Consider the following 26,376-nt stretch of genomic DNA (forward strand, 5'->3'; position numbering starts at 1 on the left):
GCAAAGAGAAATGGACCTGGAATAACGGTGCATGTCAGTCCACACCACAGAGTCACAGTAACGTCATCGAACCCTCACCGGGATACCACACCTTCCCCTTCCTGGTGCCACCCCAAGCTTATCCGTGTTTCTGAATTTTTTTATCATCTTGTTTAAACCATCTCTCCTCAGACCATTCAGTCGATGATATTCTCTCAATGCAACACTGTAATTGCTGCCATCAAATAAAACAGTTTCACTAACACCGCACAGTTTCCCTTCTCCATAGCCATACTGTTCACTCACACTATGACTTGTCAAATGGCAGCGTGATGTCATAGACTCATAAAAAATCGTGCAGCACTAGATTTCCACCTATAGCTACAATTTAAAAACAAATGTCTTTTTTCCAACGTAAATTGATTCTGCAGTAATGCATGAGCATATCTACCAAGTTTCGCTGCCATACGATAGTCACAGCCCGCACAGGAACTCTGTAAGTAGCTGCACAATAAACACCCAGTATATATACCGATGTTTTAACCCTTTGTTGCCTGATGGTACTTAAAAGTACCAGTAAGTTTTGACTCTCATTATTTTCTCGTGGTGCAGTTTCGTGATCTGAGAGCCTGTCGGTACGTAACAGTAACTCTGCTCTACCGTTTCATAGATGTTGTTATGCAATACATACACCTCTCGGCTGTCAGAGCTTGAAATTGTTTTTCGCACGCTTCTGTGAAAACAGAAGAGTGTATGTGCTTGTTTCCATGGTGTTGCCTGAATTTGCGCGCAATTTATTGAAACTTCCGCTGAGTTTTCCATTGTAAGTACTTACCTTCTTTGTTTTTTTATAATAGTTTGAAGCATTACGTTACAAGTGAATGAGATAAAGTGGAAAATATAAAGCGGACTTATTAGTACCGCCAGGTTGTGCGAACACTTTATTGTAGCAACAGTGCGTTACATCTCAATAGTTGTTCTGTCCACTTTTTCACACACAGATGGACGATAATCGTTAAACTGGTGGCTACTTTCGACCTTTAAATGATGCAGAGATTGAAGCAGTTTTGTATGAGGACATTCCTTCTGATATTACAGAGGATACTGACTTCGAAGATGATGACGAAAATGTTAATAATTTTGACAAAGCTTTTTCATACAATTTGGAAAAGGCAGATTGTGAAACAAACTCCACTTGTTCGGATAATGATGACTCAGAGTGTTCTTTGCCGTTTACACCTTCACCTCAATGTGAATACCGGACACACAGAATGTGGAGAGACAAACACAGAGTAAGGTAAATTTATGCGAATTTAAAAAAAATTCAGAAATATAATATTTTTGTTAATTAATTTTCTAATATAAAAATATTTAATATTTATGTGGAATAAAGTACAAGTTATAAAAATTGGAGCATTTTTCTGCGCATGTTGTGATTCTGTCCATGGAGTCTGACGGGACTTCTGAGTACCAGGACTGAAAAAATGTTGTAAAAAATAAAATAAAATTTTACAAAAAATCCTACCGTCATTTGAGGCCACAGTAGCATATATTCTGCAAAGAAAATGTTAAAAAGTAAATTTTTTCTTATGTCAGGAAACAAAGGGTTAAGGTAGGTACGACTGAACGATAACAAGTGATAATATGAAGTGTGTGACACCACACTCACGGGGGGTCGAGGAATCTGTTAAACAGAGCGAGTTTCGAAATTAACTATACAATTTTGACGACGTATATTTCAGAAACTGGGTAGGTAGAATGATGTGGTTTGCGGCATAACGTCCAATCAACACAGGATACATAAGCGATATTCTAGTTTCTCCCATATCTGACCTAGAAATTCTGCCGGCCGCGGTGGTCTGGCGGTTCTAGGCGCTCAGTCCGCGACTGCTACGGTTGCAGGTTCGAATCCTGCCTCGGGCATGGATGTGTGTGATGTCCTTAGGTTAGTTAGGTTTAAGTAGTTCTAAGTTCTAGGGGACTGATGACCACGGATGTTAAGTCCCATAGTGCTGAGAGCCATTTGAACCTAGAATTTCTCGATTAACGTGTGCAACTGATGCTATGATGCGAGCTCACGCTTGCTATAGGTCCCACACCAGAATTTGATAGACACCATCCTTCACAAAACCCCAAAAATATGTGCGCAGACCTTGACGGCAAAGATACGAGTCCCCCTTTGACGGTACAGCGATATGAAGATGTGTCGTCTACAATCTTCCTAACGGTCGATGGCCAGTGAGGATGGGCACCATCCTACTGCAGCAAGATGTCAGGTCCCCGTTCCTCTGCCCGTGGTAATGCACACTGGTCAAGCATATGCAGTTAATCTCTAGAGGTCACTGATGCCTCTGCGATCACTATTCACATGGTCAAGAAGCAGATCTCACCACACTCTCACGTGTGGACTGTCGCGCAAAATTTCCATGGTAAAGTAGGACTTCTCAGAGCTCCATACCCGTACATGGGGCCAGTTTAAATATAGGGACACATAAAATCGACCTTCGGACGCGACGATCACCTTTTTAAAATTGTCTGGGTAATCGCCGATATGTTACAGAACCTCAGTTCCAGATACCTTGCGCTTTGCCCTGAAATCAGGTTGAAGTAAGCGCTTACAGCAGTTACACATTACAGGCTTGAGGGTTCGGCACACTATGCACCGTGTTGGTGGTGGCTGGAACTATCAATGCACTTGACGAATTGATTTGACTGAGGTCTGGATAAATTTGTGTTACATCTGTTTCACGTCTATATTATTAGTGCTCGGACGCCCAGAATTCGTTCACTTCCTAACATTCCTTGAACCTAATGTACCACTGTCTGATAGTCGGACGTGATGGAAGTGTGCTTTTGTTTTCTTTCCCGCTGGAACTGTATGACAAATTTGGTCTATATCAGCCATTCCACAAGCTGTGCAATCCCATCAACTGGTCGCTCTGGGTAATTAAAGCATAGACCAGCAACAACAATTTCAATTCATTAATGTGAGCTTCAGTTTGTTAATTTTGTGTGTGTTCTTAGGACATAGGAAATATAGAAAATTACAAGTTACACGTAGCTATAGGTATATTTTCAATAGTTATTGCGAATCGTTATTTAAATACGTAACAAAATTTAATGCACAGTACGATGCTGAAGTTTGCTATTTAAAATTAAACGGAAAACAAGTCCACACAAATTTGTCACCATGTCTGAAGCACTCTGAAACCAACAGTACACATGTCATGAGTTTGCGAACATGACTTCCCTATTGAAAAACTGTCAGTTTACCCTCTGAGTCAAGACATTAAACGTTCGTCATTGACAGACCATGCACCCACCTTACAAAAGTGGTTAATTGGATGCACAAGAACCTAGGATACCTAACACAACAAAAGGAAAAACCTGCAATTTTAGTAGTGATTAGCTCGCCCTGCTCCCTCCTCAAACCCTTCTCACCCTCACCAGTCGCGGTAAGGGGATTGTACGTCTACATCTACATCCATACTCCGCAAGCCACCTGACGGTTTTTGGCGGAGGATACCTTGAGTACCTCTATCGGTTCTCCCTTCTATTCCAGTCTCGTATTGTTCGTGGAAAGAAGGATTGTCGGTATGCCTCTGTGTGGGCTCTAATCTCTCTGATTTTATCCTCATGGTCTCTTCGCGAGATATACGTAGGAGGGAGCAATATATTGCTTGACTCCTCGGTGAAGGTATGTGTTGTGTCGACACAAGAGCCGACACAGTGTGTTTGAGGGTGGCCGAGATGCACGTTATAAGCGCACGAAGGATGGCGTGAAGTCTGAAACAAGATACGTAATGAATGCTATAAAGAAAAGTACGTAGCTGCGGAAATACTTAACTTTATTCCATTCTTGTGGTACATCGCTCTTGACGAATCAAGTGAGACTCTTAAGATACATGCAATGTTACAAATGGCGCCTTGCTAGGTCGTAGCCATGGACTTAGCTGAAGGCTATTCTAACTGTCTCTCGGCAAATGAGAGAAAGGCTTCGTCAGTGTAGTCGCTAGCAAAGTCGTCGTACAACTGAGGCGAGTGCTAGTACGTCTCTCGAGACCTGCCGTGTGGTGGCGCTCGGTCTGCGATCACTCAGTGGCGACACGCGGGTGCCGGCCGCGGTGGTCTAGCGGTTCTGGCGCTGCAGAACTGCTACGGTCGCAGGTTCGAATCCTGCCTCGGGCATGGGTGTGTGTGATGTCCTTAGGTTAGTTAGGTTTAAGTAGTTCTAAGTTCTAGGGGACTTATGACCTAAGATGTTGAGTCCCATAGTGCTCAGAGCCATTTTTGACACGCGGGTCCGACATGTACCAATGGACCGCGGCCGATTTAAAGCTACCACCTAGCAAGTGTGGTGTCTGGCGGTGACACCACAGTATGTTCTCGAAACTTCAACAAAAGCCCGTACCGAGCTACTGAGCGTCTCTCCTGCAGAGTCTTCCACTGGAGTTTATCTACCATCTCCGTAACGCTTTCGCGATTACTAAATGATCCTGTAACGAAGCGCGCTGCTCTCCGTTGGATCTTCTCTATCTCTTCTATCAACCGTATCTGGTACGGATCCCACACTGCTGAGCAGTATTCAAGCAGTGGGCGAACAAGCGTACTGTAACCTACTTCCTTTTGTTTTCGGATTGCATTTCCTTAGGATTCTTCCAATGAATCTCAGTCTGGCATCTGCTTTACCGACGATCAACTTTATATGATCATTCCATTTTAAATCACTCCTAATGCGTACTCCCAGATAATTTATGGAATTAACTGTTTCCAGTTGCTGACCTGCTGTATTGTAGGTAAATCATGAAGGATCTTTGTTTCTATGTATTCGCAGCACATTACACTTCTCTACATTGAGATTCAATTGCCATTCCCTGCACCTTGCGTCAATTCGTTGCAGATCCTCCTGCATTTCAGTACAATTTTCCATTGTTACAACCTCTCGATATACCACAGCATCATCCGCAAAAAGCCTCGGTGAACTTCCGATGTCATCCACAAGGTCATTTATGTATATTGTGAATAGCAACGGTCCTACGACACTCCCCTGCGGCACACCTGAAATCACTCTTACTTCGGAAGACTTCTCTCCATTTAGAATGACATGCTGCGTTCTGTTATCTAGGAACTCTTCAATCCAATCCCACAATTGGTCTGACAGTCCACATGCTCTTACTTTGTTCATTAAACGACTGTGGGGAACTGTATCGAACACCTTGCGGAAGTCAAGAAACACGGCATCTACCTGGGAACCCGTGTCTATGGCCCTCTGAGTCTCGTGGACGAATAGCGCGAGCTGGATTTCACACGATCGTCTTTTTCGAAACTCATGCTGATTCCTACAGAGTAGATTTCTAGTCTCCAGAAAAGTCATTGTACTCGAACATAATACGTGTTCCAAAATTCTACAACTGATAAGACGTTAGAGATATAGGTCTATAGTTCTGCACATCTGTTCGACCGCCTTCTTGGGGATGACCTGTGTCCTTTTCCAATCCTTTGGAACGCTACGCTCTTCTAGAGACCTACGGTACACCGCTGCAAGAAGGGGGCAAGTTCCTTCGCGTACTCTGCATAAAATCGAACTGGTATCCCATCAGGTCCAGCGGCCTTTCCTCTTTTGAGCGATTTTAATTGTTTCTCTATCCCTCTCGTCTATTTCGATATCTACTATTGTGTCATCTGTGCGACAATCTAGAGAAGGAACTACAGTGCAGACTTCCCCTGTGAAACAGCTTTGAAAAAAAGCATTTATTGTTTCGGCCTTTAGTGTGTCATCCTCTGTTTCAGTACCATTTTGGTCACAGAGTGTGTGGACATTTTGTTTTGATCCACCTACCGCTTTGACATTCCCGTTTGAATGTTGAAAAGATTGCTTTGGGACGCAATATACCGAGCAATTCTTCTATGCACTCCGTACATTGTAATGGTAGCTGTTACCTAAAGGGAATAAAATTGACCCTGAGACTGCCCTACGCTTATCATATCTCTCGGTCTTCTCGTATCACTTCCTGCAGCGGGCGCCAGACCTAGTTAACGCGAGATCAACATTTCTGTCACGCGCTTGGGTTAAGCAGAAAATTTCACCTGAGAAGCAAAGGAGAAATGGCTCTGAGCACTATGGGACTTAACATCTGAGGTCATCAGTCCCCTAGAACTTAGAACTACTTAAACCTAACTAACCTAAGGACATCACACACATCCATGCTGGAAGCAGGATTCGAACCTGCGACCGTAGCGGTCGCGCGGTTCCAGACTGAAGCGCCTAGAATCGCACGACCACACCGGCCGAGCGTAAAGGAGAAAACATTTATTTTTATTTACTGTGTGTATCTTCATAAACAGCTGATTACACAAATGTTTAAGAACTCCCAATGCTCTCAGGGTCTCTTGATCTAGGTCGAAAGTAAGGGAGAGCAATATACAGCTCGTCATGAGTGAGAAATGCTTCTGTCACGGCTCCTACCTGAACGGGTCTTTTGTCAGGGCCAGTGCGTCAGTGGAACCTAGTAAGAAAGCGTTACACCTAAATGCGGGCGCAGGCCTCTAGTGGGCGTTCGGTGGCTGCGTATGCGGCGGTCGCTGCTCTCGCTGGTCGCTTCTGAGGCGCCTCCCCCAGGATCAGAACAGAGACGCCTCTACTCCACGATTTATGGCAGAAGATATTGAAAACTCGTTCCTGATGTTGATGTGACAACTTCGTTCTCTTTCCAATGTTTACGTATGATAGTATCGCCACGACACCCTTAATTCGTTATCTCTACTCGCCTATCCCTGCCATTCCACCTAGACAGTCTCCTTTATCAGTTGTCTTCTTGATTTCCAGTGTCCTTTTTCTTCGTAAATATACGACCGGCCACTGCCCTATGGATCAACGAAGATACATTAAAGTTTTTCACTCAGAATAAATTTGGCAGCGAAAGCCATTAGACGTAGTGAAAGGCATTAGAGCTATACGAAGCCATTAGAGTGACTGGTGACAATTCCGTATTTTTGAGATATCATTGACGTCGTCCTTCAACAAGACACCGCCGGAACCCCTTGTATGCTATGCTGTCCTGACCTACCTTAATAAAGAAGTTGCTGAACGTTTCCCTGGCCAAGACGTTCCCCACTGGAAACAGCTAGTCGAGGCTATGGCACGCTACCACGCGCAAACTGCTGCGATTGATGTGCTCAAACAGAGTTGAAGCAGCATGGAATGATGCAGCTGTATCTCTCATCCACCCTTATATTCGATGCTCAGCCAGGTTGGAGCCATATTTGCTGCCTAAGGTGTCAGTCCTGTTTACTTAGTTCCTGTTACTCCTAATCACCTACACTTTTAAACAGGAATTGTTCGTACTATGCACTACATGCCAAATAACGTGAAGAACAAGGACGGTGGGGAGGGGGGGGGAGGGGGGGAGGGGGGGGGGACGAAATGAAACTTCACAGCTTGAGGGAGTATGTGACGTTACTTTTTTGGTTATGAAACAAACACATACAAAGAATTAGGCAACATGACTCCACTAGTAAATAAGACGTTACACACCATAGGCTGTGAATGTAAGTTTTCATTCGGTTCGGAAGACGGTCGTAAGGCTCTTGTATCTTCACCTGGGGCAACCTGGCCTCACCTGTTGTAAATCGACCTTGATATCCTGTGTTAAAGCACTGGCACGTAGTTTACGTCAGAGCTGGTCGCACGCATGTACTATAGGAGTCACATCTTGCTGCCCATCGAAGTACCTCAATCTCATGCAGATACTTCATAGAGAGACGTGATACATGTGGACGAGCATCATTGTGTTGAAAAATAGCACATGATACTGTCGCTTGAGAGGTAACACAGGAGATCACAGGATGTCCGTGACGCATTGTTGTGACGTCATAGTGATCTTAATCACTACCACCCGCGACCTAAAGTCATACCCGATTACTCCACAGACCATGATATCAGTAGCAAGACAAATTTACCTCTCCAAAATATTTAAATACTGGGATCTCTCCGCGTGATGGCACGATAGTTGTAGATAAAGGTCATCCGGAGTAGTGCAGAAACCATATTTGTTGCTGAACACAAAGCGACGCCATTCATACGCAGTCCAGGCTTCCTGATTAGGGCGGCACTCCAAGCAGAACCACTTGCTGTGTTAGCGATAGTGTACACACGGGACAATAACTTCCTAGTGCGACAGATGCCAATCTCCGACCAGTGTTGTGAAGTGGCAGAGAATGTTGTACATAACCCATAACTTTTCTCGGAACGAAGACGCAGATGTTAAATGGGGTCAGTGTCCTTGGTTCACAATACGATGATGCTCCGTTATAGTGGTCTGACCAGAACCTTTACAAGTGTCTGCTCGCTTGTTTCCGTACGACCCAACATGGGGCCACTGTCACAAACGAATGCCTCGCAAAATCTAGACATTACGAGATTCGACCAACTAGCCAAATGGAGACCCACAATGAGCCCCCTTTACAACTCTGTCTTGCGCAGATAAACGTGCCTCACACTTGCAGATAAACGTGCCTCAAACAAGCGGCATCTCGGTATCCTTAGCAGTGAACACTTAGCATCTGACGCAGTTCATGCCTCTTATATGCCCTACCAGTGTTGCTAACGGTACTAACGAACTCTTTGTGCTCACGCTACCTGTCACAGAGAATTGCAACTGTAACAGTTTACCTGTCCACAGACGGCGTGTGTGTGGACGAAGTTACACTGACATCCGACCACATCTCTTGGGTGTTTCAACTTTTGATGAGGTAGTATAGTTAAGTCACGCGAAGAATATAATTTTCCATATTTGCCGTACTTCCTTGTGTCCCAGCTTTTACAGCCAGCAACATGTTTACTCGTTAAATGACGGATGAAGAGTGACGAGTGGCTTACAGCAGCAGTGGTGCAGCCTAGTGATCAGAGATGTGAGGTTTCGTGTTGTGGTGCCCCTGCCGGCAGGTGGTCGCAGGGCCTGGTGTTCCACCAGGCGCTGGTGGACTGCGCGCGCGCCGCCATCCTGCTCCCTCTGGCCGTCAGCATCCTGCGCTGCCAGCCGGTGCACAAGTGCTCCCTGGTCGAGACGGCCTTCCTGCTGCTCGTCACCGTCTCCACCGTCAACATGCTCACCACCGTGCTCAACGACTCCCCTGTCTTTCCGCAGGTGAGTACTTCACCTTTCATACCGTCTGGAAAACGATCTGGAAAATATGCGGGGTTACTTTTCGGTTCGTAGAGGAGTATGAAGAATATGCAGATAATTTATAGACTAAGATTCTATCCGATGAAGACTGTCATGATCGATCGTGTCAGTAGTCGTGAATCATCCACGCTCTGTGGTCGTGGTCCATGAAACCATTTCGTACCTGAAGTATCGTCAAAAGCTGTATTGGACATCTCAGATGTTGCCAAGTGATGGACCAGTCGTCGGACGGAGAGCTAAATATCGTGCAATGGAGACGTGGTATAAGTCGGAGACTCAGTGAAGCTAGGAATACGACTGATAACGAACAATTCAGTCAGTAGTAAATGTCAAAGCTTTTTGTTTATACATCGAACATATAGTGAGATTTAATTATCAGCTTGATAAAGTTGCGACTGTGTATCTAGTGGGTAGTGTTACTCCTTCTCTACACAACCATTTATCAGTACCATACATTCTTCCCCATGACAGATGACTAGGCAAAGACTTTTGATGTAGACACCCACGCCGTATCTCTAAAATCACCTTCTGGTCCACCCTGGAGGGAGGGTGGTGTAACATTACATTAAACTAAACTAAACCAGTCGAAACCCGCCGCCGGCCGAAGTGGCCGTGCGGTTAAAGGCGCTGCAGTCTGGAACCGCAAGACCGCTACGGTCGCAGGTTCGAATCCTGCCTCGGGCGTGGATGTTTGTGATGTCCTTAGGTTAGTTAGGTTTAACTAGTTCTAAGTTCTAGGGGACTAATGACCTCAGCAGTTGAGTCCCATAGTGCTCAGAGCCATTTGAACCATTTTCTAAACCCGCCTAACCTAAGCTAACTCAGCCTGATATAACCAAACCTAATCCATCCCAACCTAACCCAAGTCAACCTATGGCACACCAACCCAACAGAAACAACACAATCTAAGGAAATCCAACCCAATCCATCCTTAGAAAACCCAACCCAAGCCTGTTTCACGTGGTTCACTGCTCTAACGTTTTGTACATTTTGTGACAGTCGTGCTTTGTTTGGTTGAAATCTTTATAGTATTATCAATTTACGTACAATTTCGTTAGTTTTATGATTTTTGACTTATAATCAGTGGAAAAACTTTTGGTTAACTTCAGAATTATTTTAAGTCGTTTCAATTTCTGTACAACTTTAAACACCAACCTATATATTTCTGCTACAGTCACAAAATTTTTATTTCATTCACTCTGTCCCTCGGCGATTAAATAACCATCTGGTGGAGGGAAACTTTCACATACTTATCATAATTACAAACGTCATCGATTTCTTACTGTAGCACTCAGCTTTAGCGGTGGTGCAAAAGCACTACACCATTTCTCTTTGTATCTACGTTACAGTGATTAACAATCCACTTTCTGGAGACAAGGACCATACTATGATGACTGGTTGCTGTATCTTCCCAATTTGTGTAAGGCATGGGGGGGGGGGGGCTTAAGGTCGGCACACAGCTCTCTCAGCATTATTCAGCTTTTCGGACCTTGGACCCGCTACCTCTCACTCAAGTAGCTCCTCTTCCCGCCAAGGAGTAATTCTTAACAGTGCCCAGAAAAGAACTTGTATCCTTCGCATGACTGTTAGACGAGCTGAGTAGTCAGCTCAACAAGAGAACCAGATATATTTGGAAATTTGCGGTAAGGTCTTATGGGACCAAACTGCTGTGTTCATCGGTCCCTAAGCCTACACACTACTTAAGCTAACTTACACTACGCTGTGGACAACACACACACCCATGCCGGAGGGAGGACTACCCCGCGCGGCCCATATATATTGGGTGTACGAATTTAATTAATTGAATTTGTTCAGTATTGATTTGCGGGTTATTAAATTAACATGTTGTGACGTGGACAATGAATATTGCGAATCACAAGTAACTGCACATCGAAATGTACTGATTATTTTTCAAATCACTCTCGAGTCAGGAAGGAAATCAAACAACACTTTGATTCAGCTGTATCCAGTATGTCAGATCACAAAGTAATTTATTACATATTGAAACTCCTGATGCACTGCGAAACTGAAACCAGACAGCATTTTTGTTTTCTACAGATCAAAGTAAACACCTCAACGTGTCTAGGTCTCCTGAACACTGTTGACTAACAGTCTCCGATTCAAATATTACGGCCAGCTCAATAAAAAACGTTCATTTATAAATATTTATAAGAAATCGAAAATAAATTTTAAACAAATTGGTCAAAGAAAGTTTCAATAAGAAGTGTGCTTTGTAATGGAGAGATTACTCTCCAATAATCATAAATGTGTTTAATCAGGAGGAAATTTTTGAGTAAAACTGATAGACTTCTATCACGCACCTTTTATTTGTTTTGTACAGAACAACACAACACACATTTAGCCATTTCCTGTGTAGGCCATATATTGTCCATCTTTGGATTTTCTAATCCGTAGCGATCGATGCATTCATGATATACGATGTTATAAAAATAGAAGTATAAAATAAAAGAACATATCGCATACTTAACACCAAGTAGCTTGCATTCTTTTTGTAAATATGTATTTTTTGTTAACAGACGTAATATGTATTGATTTGTGGTATATTCTACAGCTTGAGTATTTCCTATGAACCCGTGAAACAAAATGTAACCCGATTGGAAAAAAATCGCAATACAAAAAACTGTTAATGCAATGTAATGAAATTTCGGGAAAACATTTGTCTAGGGCCGCGCGGAGTGGTCGCGCGGTTAGAGGCGCCATGTCACTGATTGCGCGGCCCCTCCCGCCGGAGGTTCGAATCCTCCCTCGGGTATAGGTGTGTGTGTTGTCCTTAGCGTAAGTTAGTTTAATTAGCGCGTAAGTCTAGGAACCGATTATCTCAGAAGTTTGGTCCCTTAGCAATTCACACACATTTCTGAACATTTGGCTAGGTAACATATTTTAGTTGAAAACATTGGAAGATCACAGGTTAAAGTAAGTAAGAGATAAGCTATTGCAAACGTCAAATGTCGGTACATTAGCAACTGGTGTAACAAGCAGAATGTTGAATGCAAGCTCGCAAATGTGCACGTATTGTGTTGTGTAGGTACCGGATGTCAGTTTGTGGGATAAAGTTCCATCCTTGTGGCACTTGGTCAATCAATATGGGGACGGTTAATGCTGACGGTGGTTGACGCTGGAGTTATCGTCCAATGATCTCTTGTATGTGCTCGGTTGGAGACAGACCTGGTGATGGAGCAGACTTAGGCAACATGTCGTCAATTCGTAAAGCACGTTGGGTCACAACAGCGATATATGGGCCAACGTTATCCTGTTGGAAAACACCCCCTGGAATGCTATTCATGAAGAGCAACAGGACCGATCACCATACTGACGTACAAATTTGCCACGAGAGTGTTCTAGCTGTCATACGAAATCGTAACCTAAATCATAACTACAGGTCTCGCTTGACACCATTGAAGCGGCGAACAGCGGTGGTTTGGGGTCAGTGCACGCTACAGGAAGTCTAGCTTGAGTTGTTCTTACAGTAACAGATTTGTATCAGTTCGTGGAGTCATTGTGGCGCCGACTGGTGTTCAGATTGCTGCTACAGATCGATGCTCCGATAGTCTTCCCTCTCGGTAGCGCCACGTGGCAGTCCGGAGACCGGTCTTTTTGCGACTATACATTTTCTTGACCACCACTGCCAGCAATCATGCACAGTGCCAACATTCCTACCATGTCTTCCTGCAACAAGTTGTTGCAGAGAAAACATCAGCTTTTCGTAGCCCTATTACACGACCTCGTTTACACATAGTGGCGCTACTACCACCAGTCTTATGCGACTGGCGCGAAATATGAGTAGACATCATCTTTCAGATGTAGAAACGCGTCTAAAAACTTTCGTTTTGTGGCACAATGCTTTTTTCTTCTTATGATTTTTTTCCGTCAGTGTATGTTTGATCTGTTCTCGGACTAACATGAAAGACGGTATACAGACTACGATAACGAAAGTCGAGGAAGCTGTGTTCGGTATATGCAGCGTTAGACTCACTGCTTCTGAAGGTGGAGAATAAATGGTCTTAACAAGTAACTACGTAACATGTTTCTTACAATGAACAAAAAATGGAAAAACATACTCTCTCTACTCTACTGTCGCTCATTCATTTTGTCAAATGGATACCAGCTTCGATTCCACGGTCCATCATCAAGCCATTCCACGACGAAAAGCATTACTGTACATTAATCGTATACACCATTGGTTATATATGTAGAATATTTATGAATCATAACTAAATTATTTTACGAATTGCAATTCTAAATTAGGGGAAGCTTTTTTAACATGGAGTGCACTCGTTCTGCACTTAATATTTTATTACAGACGGATTTATTTAATTCATTATCTTCTTGTCCATTAGGTGTATACGGTATTTTTCTTAGACGTAATGTAGTTTACATTTTAATCCTTTGATCCTTTTTACATAGCATATTCGTTAATATAATGGGGCGGTTGTTCGCATATACTTAACACATAATATTGGTATTTACTTGTTAGTATAATGACACTGTGATTGGGGTAGGCTGTTATGCCGACTGCGCATCAGTGTTAAGAGGCTACCTATACTCGAATTTTGTGATTTACCTATTACATAGACAGATACCTTATTTTCCAGAGAGTATTTCAACTGTACACCATGATGCTTTTGATTGGAGGCTGGCCTGATGATGGTACTTAGGTCCGAAACAGGTAGTCATCCGACAAAATAAATGTACAACTACACATGACAGCAAATACTATTTTTCTCTGATTAAATACGGATTCTGTAATTGTATCTGACAGAAATGAATTGCAAATCGTAGGAAATCTTTTAAGACCAACTATAATACTGAATTTCTGATCTTTGGTCGCACACCATTACAGAAAATTAATGTGTACTCTGTGTCAAGAAATCTGCTCAGATATCGAATTTTGAGGTTGGTTTTGCCGTCCTCTGAATTTACAACACTTTTAGAGGTAGAATTTTAAACTGTAAGAAAACACGATAGTACACAGACAGAGTATACAATACAGTAAGTAATCTCAAATTCAAAACAATGTAGGTCGGACTTGAGATGAGCATCAGAGAAAAGTCCAAGGTAACTTCATGCCAGACTTGGAAGAGAAAAGTCCAAAGTAACTTCAGACACAAACACGGGAGGACCAAGATCCAGAACAGCAACGTTTTCAGCGTCCACCAGAATGATACCACAGTTTCAATCCGCTTCTGCGCTATAAGCAGGACAACAGCCGCATTAGTACCTGACTATTTACCGAGCGAGGTGGCGCAGTGGTTAGACACTGGACTCGCATTCGGGAGGACGACGGTTCAATCCCGCGTCCGGCCATCCTGATTTAGGTTTTCCGTGATTTCCCTAAATCACTCCAGGCAAATGCCTGGATGGTTCCTCTGAAAGGGCACGGCCGACTTCCTTCCCCATCCTTCCCTAATCCGATGAGACCGATGACCACGCTGTCTGGTCTCCTTCCCCAAAAACAACCAACCAACCAACCAACCAACCTGACTATCATATTTGAGAAGCACTTTTCTTATCACGTGATTTCGGTGTCCTTCCCCTGAAATCTGCATATCTTTCGTGACTGCAATTTTTGATAGCGAAATAAGACTAAACATCTATGAAACAGTACAACTAACATTGAAGTACATCATAAAGTACAACATTATTTATTTACAGGACATTCTTCTTCTTTTAGTCCCCAACAGTGATGCTGTAGCCGTGTAAAAAGTGAACCATTAGAAAAATATGATAATTGCGATATTGCAGTTTAGTGATGCATCAACAACAGAAACATATCTCTGCTCAAATTGCCTACTTATTTATGTAACTACTTATTTATGTAAGCAAGACAAAACTTTGCAGAAACAAAAACAGGAATGTGCTATTAAAAAAGGACACCGCTACTTGTGAATTCGTAGTTTACAGAAACTTCACCGGATCTGAGTAATTCCGCCACTTCAACTGACAAAGGCGTCAGGAGCTGGAAGTAGGTCCTATCATCATATCATTGTCATGTTTGAAATGAGGTCGCTGCCGCCGCTCATACTAGTTCCTCTTTTAATACTCTCATAATCTTCAAAATGGGGACCGTCTATTTTATTCATGTACACCACTGTTGTTGCGTTACATATGCACCTCCGGCTTTTTTCTAATATTTTCATGTATTACGTTCTCTTTTCTGTGGGTTGCGTCAATAGCGCGATAGAAGCGGAAAGCATGGAAACTTTTGGTGATTAATGTAGTCCATTGGCGAGTGAAATATAATTACTACTGCACTATGAAGTGCATATAACTATTTATTTCAGAAAACGTTCCTCATAAGTTTTCCCTGTGTAATTGACCAAAATAGAGAAGAAGTACTCCAGAAAAGGGACAATATTTCAGTAACTACGTAGATAGCAAACAAACAACTCTGGAACTTGAATTTATCATTGACGTGTATGATGATGGAAAGGGCCATGGCTCTTCATGGAAGAAATAAAGAGTGCAACAATGATAAATTAAAAGCAGTAAATATAGATGTTAAATAGTTAAGTGTTTGAATGAAGAAGAACTAAGATAAATATTGAGACTTTGCAACAAAATGGATGACAGTGATGAAGGGGCCGAGGAAGTTTCTTATGGGTAATCATTCCAATATCCAAGAAATAGGGAAGCAAGAAATGTATTGACCACAGGTTATTTAGTCTCATTTCACATGTAGCTAAATTTATGTCAAGAATGAAAATGAAATGAAGGAAAATTTTTATGAGCAGTAGATATGTTTAAGAAGAAATATAGTCACCCGAATCGCAACAGAACTGTTGCTAATTTTGGGAGACACATATATTGAGAAGAGAAGACACATACATTTAATAAATCTGAAGAAGATATTTCATGATGTGACTTGGAATAAGCTTACAGCTATAATAAATATAAAGAAGATCATTCAAGGTAAAGGAAAAAGGTGCGGAATGAAAAAAGGCAAAGATAATAACAGGAATGACATTAGAAGGAAATGAGGAGACGATGCTGAATGGAGAAACACTGGTACATGTGCAAGGCTTTATATACTGAGGAAGGGTGAGTGAAAGCGCAGAACAGAAATAAAGACCAGGATCGCAAGGGTGAAAGAGACATTGTGTAAGGATGGCAAAGTTTTCTGCAACAATGTGGACGAAGATTAGAGGTAAATACTAACGAAATTTTTGTACATTACACTGGGCAAACGGAGTGTTCACCCACATGATGCTAAAACGTAGACAACGAGAAAGATAAAAAGAGGTAGTCTGGAGGCTTTTGGCACGTGCACATGGTGAAGGATAGAAATAATATGTTGGAGAGATGGAGTGAAAACTGTGGATGTACTGAGAAGGAGGTTGGGAGTGGAGGGAGGAGTGAACAGATTCAATTAATGAATAAAAAAACAAGAGGTGGACCAATGAGTTACTGTCTTCTTCAATTTGTGAAGCTTCTTCTCTTAAATAAATCATCCAGTTTTTTTCTAAATTGTTCTGATCTCTTTGTCTGTTCATGTAAATCACATCTATCACTTTCCATCCCATTAGTATAATTCCTTAGTGGTGCATCGTTTATTTTTTCATCTGTCTTAGAGTCTATAGTACGATAAAGCTAAGCACAGAGTCGCGATTGGGTGGGAGAGGGGGGGGGGGGAGGGAATTGGGTCCTGGTGCACTCTTCCCCCTTAAGGTAGGAACATTGGAGAAAAGCTTTTGGTTTAGTCCAGACCAGCAGCTATTTGTGTAGACATGCAAACATCCTTCTACATTAGAGGATATTACGCAAGGTTTGAAAGACGAACCTGACCTGGCGGCCAGACAAATTGTGCGAACCGATCTGTTCCTTTTGCAAAATAATTCGAATAAGCCCAAGTTAATGCTCACAAAATGTCAGCATTTGTACCTGTACCGTTCGAATTTTATATGCACAAAGAATCACCCTCGTTCGCATTTTTCGTTGAAAAGCAGTACCCCTTAATTTAACTGCGAACTGGAATGAAAACGATGATCCAAATTTGGTGAACCGGACCTTGGCCTAAGGTGAGTTTTAATCATTTGAAATTTTTGGAGCTCACTTCTTTACAGTTCTACGAATCTCTGAAAACTTCGAACGAAGATAGACAAATAAACCAAGTCAATTTTTTTTATCCACTACTCTTTATCCGTTATCGAGATACGACAGATTAAAGTCGAGCTAAATGTAACGCGTAAAATTCATTCCTACGTGAATTCAATGCTTAGAAAGTGTTTGAAGTGAATCAGACAAATCAGTTACGCATTCTTACGATACCGTTTAAAAGTTTAACTTGATTCGGATTTTATGCGCAAGAATCACGTTTTCTGTGAGTCTGTTAGTACGCGTCCCTCTCTCTGTGTTTCAGATTTGTGCAATATATATTCAATTCATGAGATACGACGTCAACTCTCGTTGAACTACACGATCAGATTTTCAGAATTGTTCTGGCACATATAAGAAAACGTAAGGGAATATCTTTCCTGGCGTGGTTATAGTGTACTGTTCTGTTTAGGAACTGGTTTTCTCTTATCGTTCCACAAAGTATTTATTGTACGTCAGTTCGCACTGGCATCCATTTTGAGCGGTATTAATTACATAATACGGTCAAAGTTAGTGATGGGTACTTACGCATGTGTCTGTAGCTGCTAATAATTCATCCATCTTTTATAACGCTTTAGAGATGTCCAGATATTAGGAATTTTAACTACTAATCTCACATTTCAGTTTTAATTGATTTATTAATCAAATTATTGTGATTGGAGAAATGCATCGTAAACACTGTGCTGTCTTACAATATATTTATTCACAACCGATATCGATCATTGATCGCCTTCACAGTGGAAACATACTGTGACAGCTTCACATGTCATACGAGCAGAAAAATGCCATAGCGTTTATGACATGTAAAGTTGTCACAGTATTTTTCCACTATGAAGATGACCAATTATCAGAACCGGTTGTGAATGAATATATTGTAAGACAGTACAGTGTAAATTACGAACAGAACTGAAACCAGTACTGCCAGCATGATACCTGTGGAGCTAAGAACTTGCGCTAGGCTCACTCAGTCGAAACATTTTTAATTCTACAGATAAATGAGGTATGCACTAAACTTTCTCAGGCAGTAAGTACTGTCGCATGAAAAGCGACTACTCAAATACTCAGTACATGTAGCTCTACAACGTAATTGAAAACTCATCGAAATCCGTTGTAAACGGATCTGAAGTAGATATGGGCAAAGTCGTTCATCCTAGGGAACTAGTCCACCAGCAATCGCTCTTTTTTGGGAACCATTAATTTTTACTCCTTCACCATTCATTGTGCTTTGTATAAGGTTCTGATGAAAAATTGAAAATTAGTAGCATAGGTGACTATAGATGGAAGGCGCCAGTAGGGGCCACTTGCTTCCTCCCTGGAGTACAGAGTTTTTATTGATAACAGAATTCTCACACACTTGTTATTTTAATGGATCTGCAGAACATCTCGTTTAGCCAACTGTAGCGTTATGTGGCTGATTGCAGGGAAATAATATGAGGTGGCGCACGAAAAACCGGCCCGGAGTACAGACTACTCGCCAATTACGCACGATTTGTTGACCGCTACGAGCAGAATAGTTAAACATGTAATAATCAGGCAGTGAAGAAATAACAAATAAACTAATGCAAACAACTTCGAAGCAATAGATGACGATTGGTAAGCGACAATGAGCGGTCTAGTACTCGGGGCCGATTTTTCGTGCTCCACCCTGTACCACTGAAATAATATTGTAGGGGTTATCATATTCACTTTACAAAATGTGACATCATACACTCGATTACGAAGCGCGGGCTTCATTCGGTTGTAAGTCAGTCTGCCTTCCATAATAATGAACATGCTCTTTTACCTTGGATCAAAAAGAGACGGAAAGTGGCCACTCGTGTGTGCCGTGCCGACGTCTTTTTCATGTGTAATAAAAAGAAATCTTGCCTTTTTACAAGTATTCCTTCTGCTGTTTATCGAAATAGTGAAGTAAGCTGATACGTCGTTTTGTTACCTGAAAAGACGTATTTATTACATAGCACGTAATTTGTATGTAATTTACGTAATTATAAAATGCATTTTAATTACCGGTCGTGGGCGCTGAATAGAATACGAAAAGAACCAGACGTTGGAGTTCAAAAAAGGTTGGAAACAGATACAGAATGGGCGTGCGAAGCGAACGAAACGAACAAGAACAACTCTATACTGAATTATGAGCAGTTAGCAGTGGAACTGCGACGAGTGGCCACGCGAAGAAGGACGAGTCCGGCCGAGCGAGACCGAGACCGAGACAGACGAGAACGGGACCGAGGCTGGAACGAGACCAGTCGACGTGCCGTTGCGGGAACGAGACCGATCGTTCCCCGTACCCGGGAACTGTAAGTAGAGAGCCGCGACCGAAGTGATGAAAGACCGTTCCTTAGACTTCGTTCCTCGCTCGTTCCGTTCATCTAGGAGAACCGTTCCTTTGTACCCGTTAGTTCACGAACGACCCATCTCTAGTCTGATGGTCACCTTGTCAGGTTAACCATGTCTTCTTTAGGATTCCAAACGTTGTGACTGAGACTAATGTAGCTGCCAAATGTGTGACGATGCGGCGTACTGCACCGGTGGTGCAGTCGCTGCATTGGGTACTTCTGCGAACGTTTACGATGGTATCTGTGTGCACCATCCTAACTCCAGTAGCCAGCTTCACGTGTTCGCCGCGCTGCACTGCCGCTTGCCCACAGGATGACGAGACGGAGGAGCAGAGCCCGCTGCTGATGGACTCGCCGCAGTGCGTGCTGTTCGGCACGTTCATGATCTGGTTCGCGTCGATCACGATCAACCTGGGCCCCACGTTCCTGAGCGGCGCGCTGGCCGCCAGCGCCGAGGTGAGCCACAACGCGCCCAGCTGCCCTCTGGTGCACGGGCCCTTCCGCCACTACGTGCTCAACGTGCTCTGGATCGCCGTCAACGTCGTCTGCGTCCTGCTCACGCTCTTCCACCTGCACAAGCTGCACCGCGACCTCACCAAGGCCAACGTGCAGGTCAGTCCACACACACACACACACACACACACACACACACACACACAAGCCCATGACTGGGAAGACATCCACTTCTACGTATTTATGTATCCAGTTCTGTAGGACCAAAGTTCCTTGGTCGTGAAACAAATCAGTATACTATTAAATGAAACAAGTTTACGGTTACCAGTCACTGTTTATTTATCTCCACGACGCGTATCAAAGGTTTAAACCTCCTTATCAGGTGGATGTACATTTGTTAGTATTACATTTGTGTGTCAGTTGTGTTGAAACTATATGTACATCGCTCACTCGTCGCCGGCGTCCCTCCCTGTAATGTAAGTGGCGGGGCTCAAAAATGATGTGGCCTATTGGCCTATTGCTGTCACTGACGGGTCCTAGCGACAATCTGTAGATTACTGTAGCACAACAGAGGAAAGACCTACGCCCATTACAGGGGTCGTTCCTGCTCCGAAGTCGATGTTGACAGATGATGATCATGCTAATTGAGACATAAATATAGACACCATCATAGTGCCCATGGTAGCTTTCGTGTCAGACCATCGGGACTCCTTTCCATCCTCCGACACTCTACCGTAGGCAGGCCTGCCTACTTCTGACACTCGAAATAAAGTGTCGAATCGCTCCCTTGAGCTCGTCACTCGAAAAGTCTCCTGCCACTGTTCAACTCTCATTGGATGAAGGCCATCCCCACCAAAATTCATCGTTGTCAATAAAATAGATAAAGATACAGATGCGTAGATTTCATAGATGATAGCTGTAGTGCAATTCTGTCACCTGAAATATCGTAGCTGTAGTGCAATTATGTCATCTGAAATATCGTCATGTTGAAATCGCTTAATGCGGTTAGAAACTATTAATTTAGAGGCTCATTGTGAAAATGTATATTCCCTGTGAGATATTAACATCTGTCGTTTGAAGTGAGTTATTGTCAAGTGTCAAAAGAGATGCAACTTAGCAATTATTAAGGTTGTCTCATACTCCAGCATTTACTGGAGCGTCTTCTGCACAAAGTCCATGCGGATAAGAGCCGTCCAGGTTCCCAGTTAAGGATTTTCCCCACGTCCGGTCCATTGCTAACGCACGTGGCTCGCCTGGAGCGGCTGTGGCGGACTGCCAGGCCGCGTCTTGCTATCGGTCCTAGGGTTGCACAGCTTCGCAACCAAATTCAGCTGATCAACTGGCTCGGCTATATATTCGTGGCGTGACAACACCCTTCTCATACCGTATGCCTCCTAGCAGGTGAAAGAGCGACTTCATAGCCTCCTTGCATGTGACTACCACTCCATCATAAGTGGTCTCTGAACGGGTACATTTTTAAAGTGCTCAACTAAGCTGGGTAGATAGCACCAAGGGTGTTGGCAAACTGGGGACTCTTACGAAGACCCTTCGCGGTTTCATCCACGGATGTGTTAATATCGCATCTGTCTGTATCCACACCATAGGAGGGCGTAAATCAGTTTGGCTGAAAACGTGTTAGGACCCTTCGCTGGTTCGGATCATTTTGAAATTTCGACTAATGGTTATCAGTGGTGCCTAATGGTTAAACCCTCTATACCAGAGCCGTGATTAAGGTCGTGCTGTGCGATCAGTGTCAGTGGAGGTTCATGCCCAGGATGTCCTTGAAGATGGATTGAATCTGCTGGGGGATTTCAGCGTGTTAAAACTTGTATAGAACGTGCTCTGACTTGAATAGTTGGGGGTGGGGGGGAGGGGGGAAGGAGGTGGAGGTGGAAGCGTTGGTTTCATTTTCGGCCTTTATGACACCACTTCCAGAGGCATTTTCGTGGCAATTTAGAGCATCGGTGTGTCTGAAATAGTTTCTTCGACTACCCACAATAAAACGGCGTGATTTTCGCGCTGGGCGTCGCCGTTCTGACCTCCACAGCAGAGGTAGAAGGGGTGAAATGTGTGTAAGGTGGCGCTTGACGACCTTGTAACCGTGTGACATGTCCACAATGACATTGGACAGAGTTTTGGTGAAATTTGGTGCCATTGAGACATCATCACCCCACCTTGCGCCTCACATGAACTTCTGAGCTGTGACCTTTTTATCGCCTTGCTGTTTAAAGCGTCGCCGTGCCTGATGTTGATGTCACATGGTGCCAAGATTGTCCTCCATCAAAGGAGATGGCATAGGCATTTCCGCTTTCGAAAAGGTGGCTCTTTAATGGCATTGTGCTGCGTATTTTCGTTAACAGTATCTCATCCCTAGTCAGAACACAGTTCGGAATGGGAGGCGTGTGTATTCGTAGTTACTTACTTAGCTAATTATCAACGTCTTACGTACATCGTAACTACTATCTCTCGCTAACACGTGGAGCGAGTAAGTTTTACAGCTACATTATATCTCTTCAACAAGAAATGTGATGACATGCCAACCATTTACATAACTTATTATACTTTCTTTTCGAATAGTGATTTATAGTTCACTATGTTGAATGTCTCATAAAGACACACACACGATTCTTCTGCACATTTATAAATTCTTCTACCGAGTTGTCAAGCAGATATGATGTCAATTTGTCTTTAAAAGTAATTTTTTTGTCCACTTGTTTCTTTAAATCACTGTGGAGGTGGTCAAATATTTTTGTGGTTGTGTACCTGGCACCAGTCTATGCCATACTAAGACTGATAGAAAACGTCACTAATTTCTCCTTCTAGGGTTATATTAGTACTACCGTTGCTTCATATTTGTAATTGACGGGTAACAGAAGACTTCATACGGATTCAAATGTACCGTGACACTGTTGTAATTATGACCAACTTTTTAAAGACCTATGTACTGCAGAGTGTATAGTAAACACAGGATATTAACTTTCCAGGAAAGTGAATTACTTTGAAATATAATGTCATAAGGTGTTATTAAACTATAATAGGAAGATTAAGTCCAATTTATGATATTTTGATCTCCAAACGCTAATATAATACGTAACACAAATGTTAAAGTTCATGTTAACGAAGGTGTGATACATGAGAATTCCGTTTCGGTTTGTTACCATTATAATCTCATAAGGATTTAGGATATCCACTTTCGCTTATTGATTAAGTCTAGTGCATTGTTTATAACGATGTGTCAGGCCTTCTGCTTCACGGAATTGAATATGTTGTGTTCTGTCTAAAGTCAATGACGGTCCATTTGAAGAGAGGAAATTACATGTGCAACATTAACGAATGAATCCCATCAATATGTTCGAAGTCCTTACAGCACAGTAGACAATGGTCGTTTCGAACACTTAATGACATAAATGGAATTTTAAAGAAATTATTCCACCGTGGACACAGCGCTGTTTGAATTTTAAGGAAATCCTTGTGTGATTTCCTTATTGTTTCTGCTGCTGATGTAATTTTGCAATGTAAGGATGTATCGTGTCATGAACCTCATGACGCAAAGTTAGTATTTAAAGACCTTCATAAATTATTTCCCTATTTTACAAAGCTGTTTCAAGATTCTTGCAGAAACAAGAGCAAACCTGGTGCCGTTATTAAATCGTGAATCACCCATGAATGATACACCCTTTCAAATGGGATTTCTATCAAACCACATGTAGCCTAATTGGATCCGTTCCAGTTTTAAGTTAAATATTTCCCCACTCTCTCGCTTTTGTAAATAGACTTTAGCTGGAGCACCCCATTAGTCTGATGATTTAGTTTCGTATAATAACTTTCTAAAGAGACAACAATCGCTTTCACGTTCAAAATATGCACTGATGAGCCAAAATATTATGATCACTTGCGTAATAGCTTGTTTATCCGTCATTGGAACAAAATGCATTACTGATTCTGCTTATTATGGATTCGAAAAATTGTTGGTAGGTTTGTGAAGGTACGTGGAATTCTACGCACAGATCATGCACTTCGCGCAAGTAACTGGTCCTTGATTTGCGCACGTATTGATGGCACTCGATAGCTACCCTGATGGGTTCCATAGGATTTACATCAGGCAGATTTTACCGTCGGGACATCAACGACAATTCGCTATAGTGTTCCTCCAATCTATGTAGCACGGTTATGACTCCGAGACACGGACAATTATACTGCACAAAGATGAGATCGCCGTCTGGGAAGACATCAAGAATGAAGGGATGCAGGTGGTTCGCAGGTATCAGCGTGTCCGAATACTATCACAGGTCCCACGCAAGCGCAGGAAAACGTCTCCCAAAGCAGAGTACTACTCCCACCAAACCTGCGTCCGTGGGGCGCTGCACGTTTCTTGCCGCCGTCCACCTCGATGATGGCGTTTGAGGAGACGACCATCGACCTAGTGTAACAAAACTGGCTTTCACCCAAAGAGCCGGCACGTTCCATTGATCGACGGTCGAATCCCTATGATTCCGTACCCACTGACGATGTCATTGGGTCATCATGTGAGCTCGTAGGGGTGGTCTACTGTGGAGCTCCATGTTCAACAATGTACGATGAACGGTTTGCTTCGAAACACATGTGCGTGCACTAGTTCTGTGCTCTTTTGGCAGAGATACCACAAATCATCATGTATTCTTCTTTACAGAGCAAACAAGCCCCCTATCCTCACGTTGTATGAAGATTCATGGACGTCAAATCATTTAGCGCGTAGTGGTAGTTTCTATCTCTGTCCGAAGATGCTTACAACAGTAGCACGTGAAAATTCCACCAGCCGAGCCGTTTTCGAGATACTCTGTCTAAGTCGTTTATCTCAATGGATTTCCCAATTTGAAGCCAATATCTTCGCTCATGTGATCCCCCGTCTGTATCTGCTCCTCTTACACACTCTGCTACTGCGGCAGACGGCCGCAGCGCCAGCAGGCGACGTCCAATGTCACGGGTCCGCAGCTCGTGGTCTTGCGGTCGTATTCTCGTTTCCCGAGCACAGGGTCCTGGGTTCGATTCCCGGCTGGGTCAGTGATTTTCACCTGCCACGAGATGAGTGTGCGTTTGTGTTCTCCTCATCATTTCATGATCATTCATGCAAGTGGTGAGATTGGAGTGAGCAAAGGTTGGGAATTTGTACGTGCGCTGATAACCGCACAGTTGACCGCCCCACAATCCAATCATCATCATCCAATGTCACGGTGGGCAGTGGTCATAGAGTTTTAGTTGATCATTTTATTACTCCATCTTTAAATTTTGAGAAAGTTATCTCAACATTCATCTAGGTGAAACTAGAATTACATCTTAGATTTAAAGCACCAAAAGCAGGTGAAATAAGATAAAAATATTTAATATTTTACACGAAGGCCGGTCTCTGCTTAATTACGTTAATCAAGCAATGTCTATTTGGAAGTGACGAGCATATTATTAATTTATTCTGTGAAATCGTGGTAAGCGTAATATTTTGGTAGTTACAAAAATCGTAAAGAATACCATTTTGAGAGATATTTTCACAGTGCAATATGTAGACAGTTTTGTACTGCGATGCTGTATGTAGACGTCACTTGATGATGGGAGTTAATCCTAAACATGACTGTCGTGTAAAATAGTAAATATTTTACATTACTGCACGTAGTATTGGAGCTTTCATTTTCTGTATGTCTTAAAACGACGCATACTATGCTGCGGGCCCAACGGATGTAAGACATCTAAGATGAGTCAGTCACTATCTGAGTCGAAGTGCTTGTATAACAAGAACAAGAGCACAGTTAAAACTGACCATTCGCGGTACATCTACTGCGATTATTCCGCATTCTCGAGACGCTGTATTATTCCTACGATCGGTGTGCAGGCTGTGAGGGTGGCGGGTCTGGTGACGACGCTGGTGAGCGTGACCGGGGGCAGTGGCGGCGGAGCCACGGCGGCGGCGACGGGACTGCCGGGGGCGGTGGGGACGGGCGCCATGTCCCGCGGCCTGCCCCCGGGGGCGGCGGCCGGCGAGAAGCTCGGGGGCGGCGCGCTGGCCGAGAGCCGGCGCATGCGCAACTACCTGCAGCGCGTGGAGCGCGAGGGCGTGCAGCGCGTCAAGATGTTCCTCGTCATCACGGCCGCCTACGTCGTCTTCTGGGGGCCGCTCTTCCTCGTCACGCTCGTCCACCGGCCCGCGCTCGGCTCGCAGCTCGGCTACGAGGTGAGCCCACACGCTCTGCTCTGCTCTGCTCTGCTCTGCTCCTTCCACAAGTCTCACTTTCTCTCTCTCTCTCTCTTTCTCTATCTGCTCACTGTACTAGAGCCACAATGTA

General features: G+C 43.3%; 1 protein-coding gene across 1 annotated transcript in view; it reads left to right on the top strand.

The window, feature by feature from the left end:
• Window positions 1-2,223: 2,223 nt before the first annotated feature.
• Window positions 2,224-26,376, top strand: part of LOC126204215 (uncharacterized) — a 129,051-nt gene continuing 104,898 nt past the window's right edge. Inside the window, exons 1-4 of the mRNA XM_049938613.1 lie at window positions 2,224-2,276; window positions 8,924-9,125; window positions 19,925-20,224; window positions 25,926-26,264. Coding sequence (XP_049794570.1) covers window positions 2,224-2,276; window positions 8,924-9,125; window positions 19,925-20,224; window positions 25,926-26,264 — 894 coding nt within the window. The remainder of the gene's footprint in view (window positions 2,277-8,923; window positions 9,126-19,924; window positions 20,225-25,925; window positions 26,265-26,376) is intronic.

This window comes from Schistocerca nitens, chromosome 9 (assembly GCF_023898315.1).
Source record: "Schistocerca nitens isolate TAMUIC-IGC-003100 chromosome 9, iqSchNite1.1, whole genome shotgun sequence".
Lineage (NCBI taxonomy): Eukaryota > Metazoa > Arthropoda > Insecta > Orthoptera > Acrididae > Schistocerca > Schistocerca nitens.